This window comes from Somniosus microcephalus, chromosome 13, assembly GCF_052327205.1.
Source record: "Somniosus microcephalus isolate GS21.2 chromosome 13, FLI_Smic_1.0, whole genome shotgun sequence".
NCBI classification, from domain to species: Eukaryota; Metazoa; Chordata; class Chondrichthyes; order Squaliformes; family Somniosidae; genus Somniosus; species Somniosus microcephalus.
The window spans coordinates 181,065,596-181,086,094 of NC_140999.1; the positions used below are offsets into that span (position 1 = coordinate 181,065,596).

General features: G+C 45.3%; 1 protein-coding gene across 1 annotated transcript in view; it reads left to right on the forward strand.

The window, feature by feature from the left end:
- The window catches only part of LOC147108828 (DNA topoisomerase 1-like), a 74,661-nt gene that overhangs the window by 25,635 nt on the left and 28,527 nt on the right, over positions 1–20,499 (forward strand). Inside the window, exons 4-9 of the mRNA XM_086005716.1 lie at positions 3,272–3,398; positions 4,590–4,654; positions 5,283–5,375; positions 7,808–7,877; positions 11,732–11,823; positions 14,523–14,638. Of these exons, the coding sequence (XP_085861842.1) occupies positions 3,272–3,398; positions 4,590–4,654; positions 5,283–5,375; positions 7,808–7,877; positions 11,732–11,823; positions 14,523–14,638 (563 nt within the window). The remainder of the gene's footprint in view (positions 1–3,271; positions 3,399–4,589; positions 4,655–5,282; positions 5,376–7,807; positions 7,878–11,731; positions 11,824–14,522; positions 14,639–20,499) is intronic.

Genomic DNA, 20,499 nt, shown 5'->3' on the forward strand with positions numbered 1-20,499 from the left:
AGCCTTCTGAAAGTCTAAATACACCACATCCACTGGTTCTCCCTTATCTATTTTTACCAGTTACGTCCTCAAAAAATTCCAGTAGATTAGTCAAGCACGATTTACCCTTTGTAAATCCATGTTGACTTTGTCCGATCCTGTCACTGTTTTCCAAGTGCTCTGCTATTACATCTTTTATGATGGACTCTAGCATTTTCACTGCTACCGATGTCGGGCTTACTGGTCTGTAATTCCCTGTTTTCTCTCTACCGCCTTTTTTGAATAGTGGGGTAACATTAGCTACCCTCCAGTCCATGGGTACTGTTCCAGATTCCATCGAATGTTGGAAGATGATCAGCAATGCATCTATTATTTCTAGGGCCACTTCCTTAAGTACCCTAGGATGTAGATTATTAGGCCCTGGGGATTTATCGGCCTTCAATCCCATCAATTTCCTTAACACCATTTCCCTACAAATACTGATTTCTTTCAGTTCCTCCCTTTCATCAGACCCTATGTTCCCCGACATCTCTGGGAGGTTATTTGTGTCCTCCTTTGTGAAGACAGAACCAAAATATGTATTTAATTGGCCTGCCATTTCTTTCTTCCTCATTATAAATTCCCCTGATTCTGACTGCAAGGGACCTACGCTTGACTTCACCAATCTTTTCCTCTTCACATATCTATAAAAGCTTTTACAGTCAGTTTTTATGTTCCCTGCAAGCTTACTCTCATATTCTATTTTCCCCTTCTTAATTAATCCCTTTGTCCTCCTTTGTTGAATCCTAAACTGCTCCCAATCCTCAGGTTTACTGCTTTTCCTGGCCAATTTATATGTCCTTTCCTTGGATCTTGTGCTATCCCTAATTTCCCTTGTTAGCCACGGTTGAGTCACCTTTTTTGTTTTATTTTTATGCCAAACTGGGATGAACAAATTCTGTAGTTCATCCATGCGGTCTTTGAATGTTTGCCATTGCCTATCCGCCGTCAACCCTTTGAGTGACATTCCCCAATCAATCCTACCCAACTCGCGCCTCAGACCATCGTAGTTTCCTTTGTTTAAATTCAGGACCCTAGTCTCTGAGTCAACTACTTCATTCTCCATCTTAATGAAGAATTCTATCATATTATGATCGCTCCGACCCAAGGGGCCTCGTACAACAAGATTGTTAATTAATCCTTTCTCGTTACATAATACCCAGTCTAAGATGGCCTGATCTCTGGTTGGTTTCTCGACATATTGGTCCAGGAAGCCATCCTGTAAACACTCCAGGAATTCCTCCTCCACAGTATTGTTACTAATTTGGTTAGCCCAATCTATATGTAGATTAAAGCCACCCATGATGACTGCTGTGCCCTTATTGCACGCTTCTCTGATTTCCCTTTTAAAGCCATCCCCGACCTCCGCATTACTGTTTGGAGGTCTATATACCACTCCCACTAATGTTTTCTGCCCCTTGGTATTTCTCAGTTCTACCCATACAGATTCCACATCATCAGAGCTAATATCCTTCCTTACAATTGTGTTAATCCCTTCTTTAACCAGCAATGCTACCCCACCTCCCTTTCCTTTTTGCCATCTTTCCTGAATATTGAATACCCCTGGATGTTGAGTTCCCAGCCTTGGCCACCCTGGAGCCATGTTTCTGTAATCCCAATCAAATCATAATCGTTTACCTCTATTTGCGCAGCTAATTCATCCACCTTATTACGAATGTTCCTCGCATTAAGACACAAAGCCTTCCGGCTTGTTTTTTTAACGCTCTTAGACCTATTAGAATTATTATTTACTGTGGCCATGTTTGATTTAAACTGTTGATTTCTCTGACTGCCACTTTTGTTTTTCTCCTTCCTATCTTTTTCTTTTATCTGCTGCTGGGTAGGGAGTTGTGGAATTTTGACTCAGTGATAATTAAGGAACTGTGATTATATGTCCAAGTCGGGATGGTGTGTGACTTGGAGGTGGTGGTGTTCCCATGCACCTGCTGCCCTTGTCTTTCTAGATGGTGGAGGTTGTGGGTCTGGGAGGTGCTGCTGAAGAACCCTTGGTGAGGTGCTGCAGTACATCCCGTAGATGGTGCACGCTGCAGCCACAGGATCGAGTTGTGTTCTAATAATTATTTGTTACTTTATCAAATAAGAAATAGAGACTCTTGTAGGAATGGGTGACTGATGTGTGGACATTATTCAAAGCAAAAACGTCAGAAGTGGAATATCGGTGTTGGATCAGCTGCCGGGGCTCCCCTCTAACTGAGCCGGCCTGAGCCTGTGCTGCTACCAGTGACCCACTAAAAGATTCTGACTCTGGTGTTGTTCTGAGCCAATGTTTTCATCTGGGCCACGCTGCAAACATCATGTGAAGCCGAAATACAATTGTTGACCAAAGTAATAATAGCTCAGTGTGCTGTGGTATTAATTCCTGAAATGTATGGTCTTTGTCACTGACGGACAGCCGTTGAATCGGAACCAACTTGTGCTGTAGCATAACTTTTTTTTCAGAAAACGGTAACCGAAGTTCTGATGTGTGATACACACTTGGGATTTTGGATCTATTCACCGGTCCGCCAGTTCGATTCGTGGTCTGTGCAGAGTTAGCTGATCGAAACCAGGGTGACTGCAGGCCATTGCACACGTGGGCTATGGGGAGCTGTGGGGTGGGGGGAAGACAACCAGGGTGAATGCAAGCCATTACACATGTGGGCTATGGGGAGACAACAAGGGTGACGTGGGCTATGGGAAGCTGTTGGGTTGGGGGGGGGGGGGGGAGACAATAGACAATGTTCCCCACTATTGATCACTATTCATTGACTCTTGTCGGGGTAATTTTAACCTAACTTGCCGGGCGGGAATCCCACAGGATGGGGTGGAACGCTGGTTTTACCCCCTGGCCAATATTACTCTCCATTGACTTCAATGGAGAGTTGTTGTTCCGAATGACGGGAAAAGCTTATTATGGGATGTCTAGTTCGGCTATCCATTCGATGTAGAGTAAAATTGGGTGCAGTGTAATACCAGCCTTGCACCCCATCCCGCCAGTTTTCTGACTGGCGGATTAGGTTCAAATCGTCCCGTGTCTGTATTTGTGTCTATCTAAAAAGTCAGACTCTGCTGCAGTGATCTCGTGTAGCCCAATAAGCTGCCAACTCTCTTGTTTTGGTTCATCTGAATAACTCTGGAGGCGCAGTTGGTGACGAGGGGAGAAAGTTGGCAGGAATGGTGTGCCTTGTATAGCATGTAAACCTACAGTGTGGCTTCTGTAGCCCAGTGTCACGGACCTCTCTCTGTTTTGCAGTGAGCACAAAGATTCTTCGGAGAAGAAACACAAAGATAAAGAAAGGGAGAAAGACAAAGTAAAGCACAGAGATGGGAGCTCTGACAAACACAAACATAAGGACAAGGAGAAAAGGAAGGAGGAAAAGGTATTGTAGTTAGAGGTAGCTGGGCATTAGCCAATTGTCATTTGTTTCAACCTACTTTGCGCAGACATTTTATTCGAGGGTAAGCTAGCAACTAATGCATCCCATTTCTATTTTGCCCCCCTACCCCACACACGCATATCGAAACGCTTTCCCATTCTACCACCAGACAGTTTCACCAGCCTTCAGTTGCGTGTGCGATCTGTTTTCAACATTTCACAGGTTGTGCTCGGCTCCCTGTTGACTAGTGTAGACTGGGCCACTTTGAGCAGACTTGTCAAGATTCTTGGCAGGGACCAGAATAGCTGGTTAATAACTCGCTGCAAAAACGATACCAGTATAAGCTGCTCCTAAGGTAGCAGCAAAGCCAAGGAGTGTTCCTGATTGTATTTTAGAACAAAAGAGAAGATACATTTTTTCCAGAAAAGTCTCCCTTGTAAATGACCTGTAGAAACTGTGAACAGAGTTCACAGTTTCTACAGGTCATTTACAAGGGAGAATTTTCTGGAAAAAATGTATTTTTTTTGTTTAAAATAAACAGGAAACTCCTTGGCTTTGTGCTACATTGGGTTGGGATGCGGTGCTGGGTACGTTGTACTCTCTGACGTTTAGAAGAATGAGAGGTGATCTCATTGAAACATATAAGATTCTGAGGGCTTTACAGGGTAGATTTAGAGAAGCTGATTCCTCTGGCTGGAGAATCTAGAACTGAGGGGGTGGGGAGGGCATAGTCTCAGGATAAGGGGTCGGCCATTTAAGACTGAGATGAGAAATTTCTTCACTCAGAGGGGTTGTGAATTTTTGGAATTCTCTACCCCAGAGGGCTGTGGATGCTGAATCATTAAGTATATTCAGGGCTGAGAGCAATAGATATTTGGAGTCTCGGGGAATCAAGGGATTATGGGGATCGGGTGGGAAAGTGGAGTGGAGGTCGAAGATAGGCCATGATCTTATTGAATGACAGAATAGGCATATGGCCTACTCCTGCTCCTAGTTCTTATGTACCCTTCAAGCACGGGGCAGGGTTCTAGGGTTAGATATTTGAAGTGAACATGATAGCACTGGTGGGCATGGGAGGTGCCCTTGTGCTGAAATCAAGAGGTGTTCTTGGATGTGCTTGTATTGTAATAGTTTGTAGAGAAGAGGCCCTACAGATGTGCACTTACTAATATTTTTTAATTTTCTTTTTAAAAGGATAAGATCCACTCTTCGAGTAGTAGTTCTGGGGATAAAATGAAGAAGGAGAATGGTTTCACAAGGTAAGGGTCCCCTTTAAACTGTGTCGGCTATTAGTCACAGGGAAGAGGGTGTTTGGTCCAAAACTTTTAGAATGCATGCTCACTGCTAACTGAGTTTCACTTAAAGGTAGTGGAAATTCTTGGGAAGTGACGAGGGGGTGAAAGAGAGTAACTCTTGCGGAGGGCGAGCGATGAAGGAGAGAGTCCCTCATTTTTGTGGGGGCAGACATGTTAAATTTTTAAAAAATCTTATCAACCCGCAGCCACCAAAATAAGATTGTGGAGTTTTTTTTTAACAAACGCCTTGTTCCCTTAATAGTGGATGTGCTCCAGGGATGTCTGAAATGTTTTTTCTTTTCTGTTCTCCTGGTTGAAAGACAGATCACTGTGCTAGCGATTCCTTGTACTTGCACCTATTGGAATTGTGGAATTATATGAGGATAAACTAGATTAATCTCGAACAGGATTCATCTGAATTCCAGCAGTATCTGCCCCATGACCGCGATAGTATAGGTTTAGGAACTGGCAGGCCTAGCTCTCGAAGGTACGCTGTTTTTTAAGGCTGCCCGCTCTATAAAATGAACCACTTGGTTATACACGAGCTGAAAGTTTGTTTTTTGTCTCTCGATTTCCTTCCTGTCCTCCTTAGCCCTCCTCGTATAAAGCAAGAGCCAGAAAATGATTACGTCCCATCCATTAAGGTGGAAAACAAGCCATTGAAGAGAGCCCGTGAAGATGATGAGTAAGTTTCCTTATTAAAGCTCTGTGTCGTCCTTGTATCAGGTACAACATTCGGAGGGGATGGGGGATGGGGAGCGAGAAAGGGAAATGCCTCATGGGGGGGAAAAAACCAGCTGGTGTGATGCCCATTTCCTGGATGGTGCTAGTTTTAGAGCAATACGAGGCACAGTCAGACCACCAGAAAGGAATGTTATGGGTAGAAGTCGAAAGAACTCTTCTCTCTCACTGTGCACAGCAATGAGAGAAAATACCAGATGGTGTGTTTTTGCAAGTGCCAATGGGTCTCTTACATCCACCTGAGAGTGCAGAGTGGCCTCTGTTTAACATCCCATCCAAGAGACGGCACCTCTGCACTGAAAGATCAGCCTAGAGTTTTTTAGTCTCTAGAGTGGGGCTTGAACCCACGCCCTTCTGACTCTGAGCCAAGGCTGTTACCCTGGAAGATGAGAGCTTTTCCACTGAAAGACAAGCCCCTCCCTTCATGGTTTTTCCAAATTGTCTCTTTTTTAATAATTTTTAGAAAAATCCTGGGGCTTTGGGAGCTGCTCTGCTAACGGTTCATAAAAGGGGCACTGAGTCTGTATCTCGCCCAAGTTTTTAGCCCACTGCACTTTGCTTCTATAACCTATTCTGCAGCTGAAATGCTTGTGTAGTAGAAGTCAGGAGCTGCACTACCTGCAGGAACTTGGTATTGCAGTTGTATTTCCTGCTGTTTATTCTTTCATAATTTCTAAAATTGTCATTAGTTTTATTTATTTTTTTAATTCTAATCTCTCCTGGAGGTGATAACTTGCATGGCACAGGAGTAAGTGATTTTCTTGGCGGTAATGACTGGTGAGGTACCAGAGAGCTATTCTTCATGGTTAACAACTGCAGGTGGCGGTCACCGCAGAGCCACGGGAACTCTGGCCTCCTGCATTCCTACCTGTGGCTGTCAAGGTCAGTCCTGCCCATGGCTGAGTCTGGGATTAAACCTGGGGCCATCCTGGTCCGTGTTGCTGAGCCGCACTCTGCAGGACCTTGGGCTAGAGAGAGGTGAGAGGCCAGCCACTGAAGTTGGCTGGAGACAGTACCTGGCTCAGCTTTGGCGCTCACCTTGAGCAACTTGCCTACCAACACTTGCCTCCAGTCCCGTACATGAAAAACGTCCATTTTAGATGAGGAAACTACTGCTGCTGTCTCCGGCTTGTCCCACAGGATGGGTCAGTGCCTTTTGGGAGAGAAAGGGAGAAATTGGGAATGGTGATGGGACTTTAAAACCTGGTCTCTGAAGTGAAGGAAAGATGAACAGTCTGGAGTGGTGGGGCAAGAAAGAGAAGAGAGTACACGTGCATAAGTTACCCCAGCTGGAGATAAATCTCACCTGGCCTGATTTTTGACAGTGCTTCCATTTTTTAAAGCTTTGTATAAATTGCAGTGTTTGGACTGTGGTAGTACATTGCAAGCTGCAAAGGAGATGGGAGTGGTGGCCTTTACCTTGCTCAAAACAAGGCACTATAAACCCATGGGGTAGGGATTTCATTTTGCCGCATTGTCATTATCCTGAGCCTTGCTTGTTAAGCCTATATTGTGGGCAGTATTGGCCACAGGTAAGTTGTGTACAGCAAAGGTCCCTTTAAAAGTGTGAGGTTATGCATTTGGGGAGGGCTAACAAGGCAAAGGAATACACTATAAATGGAAGGACACTGAGAAGTGCAGAAGATCAGAGGGACCTTGGAGTGCATGTCCACAGATCCCTGAAGGTAGCTAGACAGGTAGATAAGGTGGTTAAGGCATACAGGGTACTTGCCTTTATTAGCCGAGGCATAGAATATAAGAGCAGGGAGGTTATACTTGAACTGTATAAAACACTAGTTAGGCCGCAGCTAGAATACTGCATACAGTTCTGGTCACCACATTACAGGAAGGATGTGATTGCACTAGAGGTGGTGCAGAAGAGATTTACAATGATGTTGCCTGGGCTGGGGAATTTTAGCGATGAGGAAAGATTGGATAGGCTGGGGTTGTTTTCTTTGGAACAGAGGAGGCTAAGGGGAGAACTAATTGAGGTGTATAAAATTATGAGGGGCCTAGATAGAGTGGATAGGAAGGACCTATTTCCTTCAGCAGAGCGGACAATAACCAGGAGGCATAGATTTAAAGTAATTGGTCAGAGACTTGGAGGGGATCTGAGGAGAAATGTTTTCACCCAGAGGGTGGTGGGGGTCTGGAACTCGCTGCCTGAAAGGGTGGTAGAGGCAGAAACCCTCATCACATTTAAAAAGTACTTGGATATGCACTTGAAGCGCCGTAACCTACAGGGCTACGGACCAAGAGCTGGAAGGTGGGATTAGGGCGGACAGCTCTCTGTCGGCCGGCGTGGACAAGATGGCCTCCTTCTATGCTGTAAATTTCTAGGATTCTGAGTGTAATCTGTGTGTCTGTCTACCCTAGTGTTGATTTTAAACCCAAGAAGATCAAAACAGAAGATGTCAAGAAAGCCAAAAAAAGAAAACTTGAAATGGTAAGTGTACGTTTTTTTATTTCCTCAGAGTCTCTGGGTTCTGTGCTGAGCTAGCTGGAGCAATTTCATTTTTCTAAACGTCATTGTGTTTAGGAGCTGTTTCATGGTTGTGGAAATGCTTGTTATGGCTCATTGAAAGGATAGCGAGTTCAGTCCTTTCTGTTGAGCCTTGAGTAAGTAGCCTTGCTAAAAGATTCTCCCGTTGATGCCTCCTGTGAAAGACTCCTGAAGCTGTATGTGGCAAAGGGTCCTTCACTGCCCTTCATGCTGTATGAAGGCAGTTTTTTATTTTGTGACCTATTTCCAAAATGCCCAAGCACCTTAAAACAAAACTTGGTTTCCTTTTGAAATCTTGGGAAGATTTTGAGGGGTAGTAGCGTCTGAATCGAAATTTTAGTGAGTACTTATTAATTAGTCTGAAGTATTTACACACGGGAGAATATTCTGAAGCAAGGTGGAAGTGATTCTGAAGTTTAATCTTGACATTTTTTACACCTGGTTTGTGTAAATATACTATTGTGGCCCAATGGTTATTTTTCCATTTTTAAAAAATCACTTCTTTCCTGCCAGGGACCTGAAACCTGCCTTCTAATGTTTGACATACCTAGACCATCACAGTCTAGTTAACTAAATTGTCACCTACAGTCACAAATGTCTGAGTCCCTTTTGTTGCAGGCATAGCCACTAGATTCCTGTAATATTTCTAATTGGGTGGGGGGGGGGTGGGTGGAATCTAAAGCAACATTTCTTAGTTTAAGCTCTGTTCGAAAAGCTTCCTCTGGGTCTGGTGGGTTCCTGAAGTTGTGAGTGAGGCAGAAACAGCTTAGTTTATCCGCATTTGAAGATTCTGGTCTTGCTGTTGTGCTGGGGAAATAAAAAAATTGAAATAAATGTCAACATCTCTGGAACTGGCCACATTGCTCACTCAGACCAGTTTGGGGGGCTGATTTTTGACTGCAGAACTAATACAAGTTAGTGAAATAATATGGAGCAGAAAGCTGAATGATACTCCACGATGCACAAAGCTGCAACAACTGAATGATTGATTGGCTTAAGGTGTTGAATTTAGCCATGGGGTTAATGAAAGGTGTGAATTTAAGGTAAATTAATGTGCAAAGTTCAATAATACTGGTCATGTTAGGAAAAAAGTTTTAATTTATTTTTGAACTGTAGTCTACTACAGACAGTAATGGTTTCCAATCTTGTGGCCTACATAGTAAAACTGTAACTGCCTTATTGAAGGAAGCAGTTACTGGGAATCAATTTGCTCACTCAAAGACACGTGCTCCCTCAAATCTTTTTAATGTATGTTTTGCTCCCTTTTCTTCATCTGCCATGATGTCTATGACCAAGAGATCTGGCACGTGCTGCCAGTTAGGCCTGTAGCCAGTCACCCAAGATGTGAAACAAATTACCTAATTCTGGAAGCAGCAGCAACCTCAAAGCACTTGGACCTGGAGCAGAGTCTGAACCTGTCCTTTTCTATATAGTTTCTAGAAAATTGTCATGGGATGTTTTTTGTAATGGCTTTTTTTAAAGAAACGCAGTCGTCCAATGGTGTCACCAGATGATGATGCCATGCAGTCAGCTTGAACCAGTTAGTGCATGCTCCTCTGAGTCAGAAGGTGGTGGATTCTAGCCTCACGCCATGACTGGAGTATTAAATCGAGCCGGACTCTTTAACAATGCAGCTTTCTCTCAATACTGCACTGGAGGTTCTGTCCTTCAGGGGTGCTATGTCTGTTGATGTTGAAATTCAATGGCACTACTTAAAATAGGAATACTGAGTTCTTTAGGTGTTTTAGTCAACTTCTGTTCCTCAAACAATGCCACCAAAAACAGATAATTGGTCATTCATCTCATTGCTGTTTGTGGGACTTTGTACAGAAAATGGTTGCCACATGGATTCACAGAATTATACAGCACTGTAGGAGGCCATTCGGCCCATTGTGCCTGTGCCGGCTCTTTGAAAGAGCTCTCCAATTAGTCCCACTCCCCTGCTCTTTCCCCATAGCCCTGCATATTTTTCCTTCTTCCTCCACAAGAAGATCTCCTTTTGGTCCCTAATCGGCCTCACCCTTCCTTTGACTACCCTTTTAATAGACTTGGGGGTTCCTGTTTATGATACCAGCTAATCTTTCTTGTACATTCTCTTTGCCCCTCTTATTTCCTGTTTCAGTTCTCCCCTGTACTTTTTATATTCAGCTTGATTCTCTACTGAATTATGAACCCAACATTATCAGAAGCTTCCTTTTGTCTGTTTCATTTTAATTGCTATGTCTTTAGCCATCCAGGGAGCTCTAGCTTTGGACACCCTTCCTTTTCCCCTCGTGGAAATGTGTCTAGTCTGCACCTGAACTATTGCCTCACAGCACCAGAGACCCGGGTTCGAATCCGGCCTCGGGCGACTGTCTGTGTGGAGTTTGCACATTCTCCCCGTGTTTGCGTGGGTTTTCTCCGGGTGCTCCGGTTTCCTCCCACAGTCCAAAGATGTGCGGGTTAGGTTGATTGGCTATGATAAATTGACCCTTAGTGTTAGGGGGATTAAATACGTGGGGTTACAGGGATAGGGTGGGATATGTGTTGGTGTAGGGGTTACGGGGATCGGGTGGGATATGTGTCGGTGCAGGCTCGATGGGCCGAAATGGCCTCTATCTGCACTGTGGGGTTTCTGTGATTCTGTGTGAAGCCCTCCTTTTGCTTATTTACTGTCTTACCTGCCAATCTTTGATTCCAATCCACCTGGGCCAGATCCCTTTTCAACTCAAATTAGATTTTTCCTTGTCCTTTTCCATAACCACTCTAAACCTAATGATCTTATGCTCACTGTTTCCCAAATGCTCTCCCACTGAAACATGCTCCACTTCTCCCACCTCATTCCCTAAAACTAGATCCCGTCCTGCTTCCTTCCTCGTTGGGTTGGAAACGTACTGATCAAGAAAGTTCTCTTCTACACATTTCAGGAATACCTCCCCCTCTTTTCTCTTTACACTGTTGCTTTCCCAGTCTATATTGGGATAATTGAAGTCCCCCATTATCACTACTCTAAAGTTCTTGCAACTTTCAGCAATTTGCCTGCAATTTTTCTCCTCTGTCTCTCTCCCACTATTTGGTGGCCTATAGTATATACCCAGCAGCGTAATAGCTCCTCTATTATTCTTTAATTCTAACCAAATAGATGATCTTTTTGAACCCTCAGATCATCACTTTCTAGTTCTGTAACAGTACTTTTGATCAATACTGCCACCTTTCCTGAATACACTGTAGCCAGGAATATTAGGTGCCCATTGTTTGAGCCAGGTCTCTGTTATTGCCACTATGTTATGGCTACACTTATGTTATGTTATGCAGCTCGCCAACCTTACCTACCACGCTGTGTGCATTTACACACCTGCACTCTAAACCCATCTTAATCTACCTCGCTTTCTCCCCAGCCACCCACTCCCCCTCCCCTCCACCCTCCGTCTGATCCCTCCTATTTCTGGACTACTCTTTATTCTAATTCTGTTTGCCTCTCCCTGTCCTCTGTGCCACGTGTATCTCCTCTCTAATGCTTCATCCTGTTGCCCCTAGCAACAGTGACTGCACTTCAAAGTAATTCATGGTATGTTAAGCACTTTGACGCCCTGACGGACATGATGAGATGCTATATTTAATGCAAGTTTTCTCTTCTATAATCATGGTTTGTGATTGTGCCAGGTACTGAAGTGCCTGCTGACTGTGCCATGGGCGCTGAACATAAGCCACAGTTGCAGACACTGGAAGTTTATCTTTCTGCGAATGTAATAACAGTACCGTTTCTGGGACCGGAGTGTTCTGCTGTCACTAAGTCTCAATCTTCCCTTTCCTTGCAGGAAACCAAGAACAAGAAGTCCAAAGTTAAAGTAGAAAGTGCTGGGCAGGGAAAGAAAAAGAAAAAGAAAGAGGAGGAGGATAAATGGAAATGGTGAGGTTCTGTAGAACATCTTGCATAGGTTGTTGAATCCTGTTTTCATGCTGCTTCCTTCCTCGCCCCCCTACCCAAACTAAGATGGACAACCTACTTGCTCCAGTTCTTCTGTAACTGGCTGCTTGCTGGGAGAACCCTAGAATGACTTGGTGTCTTACAGTGCTGTGATTTTTCTCTGCCAGCCTCGTGCCTGCCCCCTCCCCCCTTTTTTAAAATCTTTCTTCTTGTTGAGTTGCTCAACCGTACAATTGAAGCTGAGTTGGAGAGAGGAAAGATGTCTTCATTAAGCTCTTTTTTCTCTTGGTTTAAGTAGCCTCGAGTGTTGAGAAGTGTTCTTGTGATCCCATGACTCCTAGAGTGATTAAACCAGTGCAGATACGCACAGTGCCATTTTCCAGCTCTCGACATTCGTTCATCAGGATTTTCTTTTGTTTCTGAGTTTTCTCTGGCAGTTGTTCTAAGATCGGTGGGTGATCAAAACTTTTCATTGTCCTCCATAACTTCAAATTTGGTTTATATCTGTCAGTTGTGACCCAATTACTTCCTTTTGTTTATTCCATAAACGTGAGCTCATCCAAAACTCATCTGCCCAAATCCTAAGTTGCGCCAGGGCCCGCTCACCCATGCCCCTGTGCTCAGTGACCGACATTGGCTCCCGGTCTGACAACGCCTTGATTTTTAAAATTCTCATCCTTGTGTTCAAATCCCTCTATGGCCTCGTCCCTCCCTATCTCTGTAATCTCCTATAGCCCTCCCAAGAACTTGGTGAATTGAGCGAGGGGGGAATTCAATTTGCATTCCTGCCCTCAGCAATGTGTTGGCACTGCAGCAAGCTGTGCCATCACTGTAGAATCATGGAACGATGCAGCACAGAAGGAGGCCATTTGGCTCATTGTCCCTGTCCTGGCTCTTTGAAAGAGCTATCCAATTAGTCCCACTCTCCTGCCCTTTCCCCATATTCCTTCAAATTTTTCCCCTTCGAGTATTTATCCGATTCCCTTTTGGAAGTTATTGAATCTGCTTCCACCACCCTTTCAGGCAGTGCATTCCAGATCACAACTGCTCGCTGCGTTTTATATATTTTTAAAAATCTCCCCATCTCCCCTCTGGTTCTTTTGCTGCCTTAAACTAGAATGTTAAAAACCAAAAGCTGAAAGATGCAGAAAAGTTCTCCCTAGTTAAAAGTCAATCGAAGGGGGAAATGACAGGTCTCTGGTTTCTGACCACATTGAAGCTGTTTTATGAGCGTGTGTGTTGTTACAAAGTGTTTCTGTGGGCTTGGAGGTGGCGCTGAGAGTAGAATCTGAAGAGTCCCCCCCCCCCCCCCCCCCTTTCTCGCTCTCCACTTCTCCCACCCACTGACCAGTGATGACAAACAGCAACCATGATGTGGGTTGTGGGACGGACCGTGCAAATCCAGACTGCACACAGCGTTGAACTTTTCACAGCCATGTGATTAACCAGCAGCAGCTGAAGTAAGAATTTTTATTTTGCTTTTGATTCCCCCTCGTGGAAAAGTAGTTTTTTCTTTTCTCGCATTTGTTGCTTTTGTCCTGAATTATTTTTTTTATAGAAAGTTTTTATTGGCCAATTTGTTTTCCTTGCCCCTCCCCCTTCTCTCGGCCATTCATTAACTGAATGTGCTGCTTCCAGCTTCTGGTTAAAGAGCCGACCCCTGCTTTATTTTTGTGCTTCAAAAATGGTTCGGTCTATGTGACACCCGTCAATTGATAAGGCGGGAGATGAAATGGCAGGCGGTGATGCACTCGGTGCACCAGGAATTGATGGAAGTGTTTTAAGAAGCCAAAGAGCAGTGAGATATTGAGAACTTGATCTTGACTGCACAACAGACTAAATTTGGGATTCTAGGGTGCTGATGGCTGCCAGTTGGTGCTTTGTACGTAGGATTACTGTGCCATTACTTGTAATTACACACTGTCTTTTGACACTTTAAATAGAAACCTTTTTTTTCCTGAATTTCATTGAAGTATTTCGTTTTATACTCGTTTTAAACCTCCTTTTTTGAAAAGACGGAAATAATATCTGAAAAAATCCCTCAAGGAAATTTTCAAGGAATCAAAAATGCAGAGCTCTTAGTGAGGCCTCTTGCCATACTGATGAACATTGTCGACAGCTGGTCTTGTTCAAATACCCAAGCAGAGAGTGGCATGCTAGTAGCCACTCGGACAAGATTGAGCGCAAAGAGCAAGTCACCTGCCAGCCATTTCGGTCTGGGCAATGTGCGAATGTAAGGTGGAAACAGTGACGGGCGGCTGGGGAAATGGGGGTAAAGCTTGGGCCTGGCGGGGGGAGTGTTGTGCAGAGGGAGGAAGAGAGAAGCCAATCGCCATTAACAACTGGTACTAGAAAGGGCGTGGGTGAGAGCGGCTTGGGCTTAGTTATGACGACCTCCACAATTCGGCCAGCATTCAATGGCTAGAGGGAGACTAACTCCAGTAGAGGTGTAACTCCACGCATAGTCGCTGCCTTCAAGAGCTGGAGGTGGGCGCAATACATCTTTGCATAATTTCCATACTGACCACAAGCCACTCACTTTTTAATGAAACTTTCATTGATGAAAGAAAATTGATCTGATTAACTGTTGCCACGTGTGGGCTAGGATTGCTAGCTGTGGTATAGTAATATTCTAGCGAAACCTCTCTCTCACTCACAGAAGCATATTTTCTCTCGTGCAGGTGGGAGGAAGAACGCTATACTGATGGTGTGAAGTGGAAATTTCTAGAACACAAAGGCCCAGTATTTGCTCCTCCCTACGTGCCACTCCCGGATAAAGTTAAATTCTATTACGATGGTAAGTGAGAGTATGTATGTTGACGTTGAAAATATTCATAATTGGGAAGGAGAAGTGACTGAGAAACAATAAAGTGAGGAGTGTATGTAGGGAAAATTTATCACGGTGATTCAATTAGTGATAAAGTTACAACCGTGACCTGATAACAGAAAGTAGAACTGTGCTTCACAATATGTTGGGTTGTGACCGCCCCAATGTTTTAGTTCCGGATGGTTGTCCATGTCCTTTATTCCAGCATAATAACTGGCCATTATGTGACTGTAACTGTAGCTTCAAAGGGCAGTGTTTCACTGCAGGTAATGGCTGGTTTTTGCCTCATTGCAACACTTGTTAGTCTATTGATATCGCCGCTCTCCTGTGGTGTTAACCACTATCTTTACTCATCAGGGACACCACTTTATAATTTAAATAAAACAACTCTTGAGGTTTTTATACCAATTTTAAACAGCGGCACTGATATTCAAGCATCACCACCACTCGTGATTTTAGGAATTCTGACGCAGCGTCCAAACAAGTGTCCCGAGGTGGCACCAAAACCTGAGTGAAGGAGTAATTTGGCTTTGTTTTTGTACAACCGGGCAACTCCCACTTGAATGTCGTGCTCGGTCTTCCTTTGCAGCACTGAAAGAAAGTCTTGCATTTATATAGCTCCTTTCACGACTTCAGGATGCTTTACAGCCGATTAAGTTCTTTTGAAGTGTAGTCACTGTTGTAATGTAGGAAACATGACAGCCAATTTGCACACAGCAAGCTCCCACAAACAGCAGTGTGATAATGATCAGATAATCTGTTTTTAGTGATGCTGATTGGGTTAATAAATATTGGCCAGTACACCGGGGATAACTCCTCTGCTACTCTTCGAAATAATGTCGTGAGATCTTTTACGTCCACCTGAGAGAGCAGACGGGACCTCAGTTTAATGTCTCCTCTGAAAGACGGCACCTCCAACATTGCAGCACTCCCTCAGTACTGCACTGGCGTGTCAGCCTGCTTCAAGTCGCTGTCATCAGCGAACTAGCTCGGCAGATTTACCGAGACTAATAGGTGCACAGGATGTGTTGCTGAGGTTGACTTGTAGGTTAAGTATTGAGCCCCCCTGTTTTGTTTACTTTCAAGTGTACAAAGCCCCAATATTGTGGGCCTCTGTGATCCCTCAGTCAAGAGTCCATCAACATCAGCATTTGTGATTTAGCAGCTTTTTATATATATAAAAAAGATCCTGATCAAGAAATTTTCTCTCAATGAATATTTTGAGCAGTTTGGGATCATATGAGGAGTTAAATGGATGAATGTGACTTGTGCATTAGGAAACCCTGAAGCCTGCCAGTTTAGAAAGTGCCTCAGTATTTGATGAGCGACAGTACTGTTGCATTTATGTTGGAAGCTGGTTCAATGTGTAGAACCTACCCTGCTCGTATTATGGGCTGGTCCCGATAGCATCCCAACCATGTTTTAAAGTTGTTTTTATTCAAGGCTGAGATCGATAGATTTTTGCACTCGTGGGGAATCGAGGGATATGGGGATGGGGTGGGAAAGTGGAGTTGAGGTCGAAGATCAGCCATGATCTTATTGAATGGTGGAGCAGGCTCAAGGGTCCGTATGGCCGACTCCTAATTTTTATGTGCTGAAGGTCGTTCTGCCCGCAGCAGCTGTAGATAGTTCCCCTGTGCCAATGGGGCTACCAACCTCTTGTTTATGTTGTTACCAATTTCAAGACAGCTGGCAGCAGTAAAGTAAATGGGGTACACACGGTAACCTACAGACATGTTCTCGTCTCATTTCAGGATTGTAGATCGCGTGATCGGGCCTTGCAAAAAAAAAATGGCTGATCCTGAATTCGAGCTCCGACAGCCACCGTCCTGGGTGCAATGAGCTTGACCCCCTGATCAAATAGACCTAACTGTTGGACCGAGATCCTCCTATTTGCTTAGTTGGTTCTTTGTGATTTTCTGGGGTGAGTTCAGTTGTGTGTTCCCACAGAATTCCTGTGGAGGTTGGAATAGACATGGAAAGTGTGTGGACCAGCCACATAAATACTGTGGCAACAAGAGCAAGTCAGAGGCTGTGTATTCTGCGGCGAGTGTCTCCCCTCCTGATTCCCCAAAGCCTTTCCACCATCTACAAGGCACAAGTCAGGAGTGTGATGGAATACTCTCCACTTGCCTGGATGAGTGCAGCTCCAACAACACAAGAAGTTCGACAACCATCCAGGACAAAGCAGCCCGCTTGATTGGTACCCCATTCACCACCTTAAACATTCACTCCCTCCACCACCGGCACACCGTTGCTGCCGTGTGTACCATCAACAAGATGCACTGCAGGAACTCGTCGAGGCTTTTTTGGCAGCACCTCCCAAACCCGCGACCTCTACCAACTAGAAGGACAGGGGCAGCAGATGCGTGGGAACACCATCACCTGAAAGTTCCCCTCCAAGTCGCACACCAGCCCGACTTCGAAGTATATCGCTGGTCCTTCATCGTCGCTGGGTCAAAATCCTGGAACTCTATCCCTAGCAGCACTGAGGGAGTACTTCACACGGACTGCAGCGGTTCGAGAAGGCAGTTCACCACCACCACCTCCAGGGCAGCGAGGGATGGTCAATAAATGCTGCCCTTCCCAGTGACGCCCACATCCCATGAACAAATTTTTTAAAATTCAGGAAGTGCTACATCTGTATTTAAAGGGGGAAGGGACAGTCTTGTGGGTGGGGGAATACTTAACGTTCAAAGTATTTACCTGTTTTTTTTTTTTTTAATATAAATATATTTTCCTTTTTTTTTAAAAGCCATTTCTTGTCCTGGTATTGATCTTACTGATGGGGAAGACCAACCCAAGACCGTGGTCACCACATTGCAGGAAAGATGTGATTGCACTAGAAAGGGTACAGAGGAGATTTACGAGGATGTTGCCAGGGCTGGGGAATTTTAGCTGTGAGGAAAGATTGGATAGGCTGGGGTTATTTTCTTTAGAACAGAGAAGGCTGAGGGGAAATTTAATTGAGGTGTATAAAATTATATGGGGCCCAGATAGAGTGGCTAGGAAGGGCCTATTTCCATTAGCAGAGGTCAATAACCGGGGGCATAGATTTAAAGTAATTGGTAGAAGGATTAGAGGGGAGTTGTAGAGAACTTTATTCACCCAGAGGGTGGTGGGGGTCTGGAACTCACTGCCTGAAAGGGTGGTAGAGGCAGAAACCTTCATCGCATTTAAAAAGTACTTGGATATGCACTTGAAGTGCCGTAACCTACAGGGCTACGGACCAGGAGCTGGAAAGTGAGATTAGGCTGGACCGCTCTTTGTCGGCCGGCACGGATACGATGGGCCCAATGGCTGCCTTCTGTGCTGTAAATTTGTATGATTCTAAGATGGTCCTCGTAATTTTAATAGAAACCCTGATTTCAGGTCTACCTGAAATCTGATCCTAACCCCCAAAAAGCATGCTGCTGGCTTGATTTGAGCTCCAAGTTTCCAGAATCGACACTTAAGTATTTCTGGTTAGATAGCTCAGCGAATGACACACGTGTTTGCTGTTGGAATAGACAGATGGGGTTTAATGTTGAGGGTTAATGTTGAGCTCCGAGATTGTACCAGCGTCCCCTCCCGTTCAGTCCTCGCCAATGTCAGGCTCTACCTTGTTCCCAACACACTCATTTCTCTGAATTGTTCTGCAGTATTTTCATGGAAAGGCCTGATTTGGTGAGTCACTCGCTCAATGAGCAGGAAGTGTGGGAGTTGTTGCAGTGCAGAATGATCACCACGTTTCTGTTCAATTCCACTTCCTCCACTTGGCAACTTTTAAACCATTTCATAACCATAGCCATTCATCTCCCCCCAATTGTCTTTAAAACGTGACAATGCATAGCACCTGTGTAGCATGATGTCTGCCTGCCTGTTTGTTCCTTTAACTGGAAAATGGTATTGTGGGGGGGGGGGGGTTGTTTCTTTGAAAGCAAGTTTATCACTCTGACCATTTGTTGCCTGTGTGTATTCCTGCTTCTTGGTGTAAGCCTGTCTTGACGTTTATTTCAGACCTGCGTAATCCATTGGTGTACTTTTATTTATCATAATGCAACAGCTCTCATTTGCATAACTGCTCTTTGCACAGAAGAAAACGTGTGAGTGATTAAAATGGTGGAGCGGCAGCCCCATGAAGGAAAATGTAGAGGGGTTGAGAGATCAACGGTCAGACGATGAGGGGAAAGTCGCACTTTGAAATCTGGTATTCTCTGCCCCCAAAAGGCTGGATGCTGGGGCAGTGGAGTCTAATCACCTCCCCATGACATTCAGTGGTATTAACATCGCCGAATCCCCCACCATCAACATCCTGGGGGTCACCATTGACAAGAATCTTAACTGGACCAGCCACAGAAATACTGTGGCAACAAGAGCAGGTCAGAGGCTGGGTATTCGACAGCGAGTGTCTCACCTCCTGACTCCACAAAGCCTTTCCACCATCTACAAGGCACAAGTAAGGAGTGTGATGGAATACTCTCCACTTGCCTGGATGAGTGCAGCTCCCAACAACACTCAAGAAGCTCGACACCATCCAAGATAAAGCAGCCCACTTGATTGGCACCCCATCCACCGCCTTAAACATTCACTCCCTCCACCAGCAGCGTACCGTGGCTGCAGTGTGTACCATCTACAAGATGCACTGCAGCAACTCGCCAAGGCTTCTTTGGCAGCACCTCCTAAACCCACGACTTCTACCACCTAGGACAAGGGCAGCAGGCGCATGAGAACACCACCATCTCCAAGTTCCCCTCCAAGTCACACACCATCCTGACTTAGAAGTATGTCGCGGATCCTTCATCGCCGCTGGGTCAAAATCCTGGAACTCCCTCCCTAACAGCACTGTGGGAGCACCTTCACCACACGGACTGCAGCGGTTCAAGGCGGCGGCTCACCGCCACCTTCTCAAGGGCAATTAGGGATGGGCAATAAGTGCTGGCCTTGCCAGCGACACCCACATCCCATAACGAAAAAAAAAAAGTTGGAGATATTGGGACTGAGCTCGATAGATTTTTGTTGGGTAAGACTGTCGAGGGGTAGGGAGCCACGGTTGGTAAATGGAGCTGAGGTGCCGATCAGCCAAGATCTAATTGAATGGTGGATCAGGCTTGAGGAGCTGATTGGCCTACTCCGGTTGCTATGGTACCGGGAGGGAACTGCAGTGGGCACGGGCGGTGCCTGAAGTGCTTGCAATGGTAGAGGGAGGGAGTGAGTGAGTGAGCAGTCAGAGGAGCCGCGGGTGCATACAGCAAGTGTGACTTGAGATGCTTGTTGAAGCTGGGTGGGGAGGGTGTGAATATTTGAATGCTGACTGATTTGTTGGGGGAAATGGGGCCAGTGGAGATGGTGATTATGTCAAGAGAGCACACTGGCCAAACCAAGGAGAGTATTCGAGAAGTCCATCCTTGAGGTGCTGGGAGAGCGTGGGTCTTGTAGTTGGGAGCAGAGGTGAGTGTAAGCCTCTCTTCCGGAGGTGGAAGAAAGCTCCCTTGGCAACTCACTACACACTAGGTGCACAACTTGCATCAGGATTGAACAGGACACCAACGATCCACCTCACCGGATTGCCCCGAGCATGCAGCCAAGGATAGTGGTGGGGTTGAGGTCAGGGGCGTGTGGCCACTTTAGGGAGGTACCCACTGACGCTTGTGGAACTGTAACCGAGCATGGTGTGGTCACCTTCAGGAGCGGGGAGAAAGAGAACTGTTCCTTTATTTTAGAATGTGCAGGCTAGCAGGTTCCCTTCCCTGAACTCTCGAGTTTTTGCAACAATCCAGCTGCTGTCATGGTTTTTTTTCTCTCTCTCTGGTCCTCGTCACAGGTCACAACGTGTCATGCTGGGATTTGAA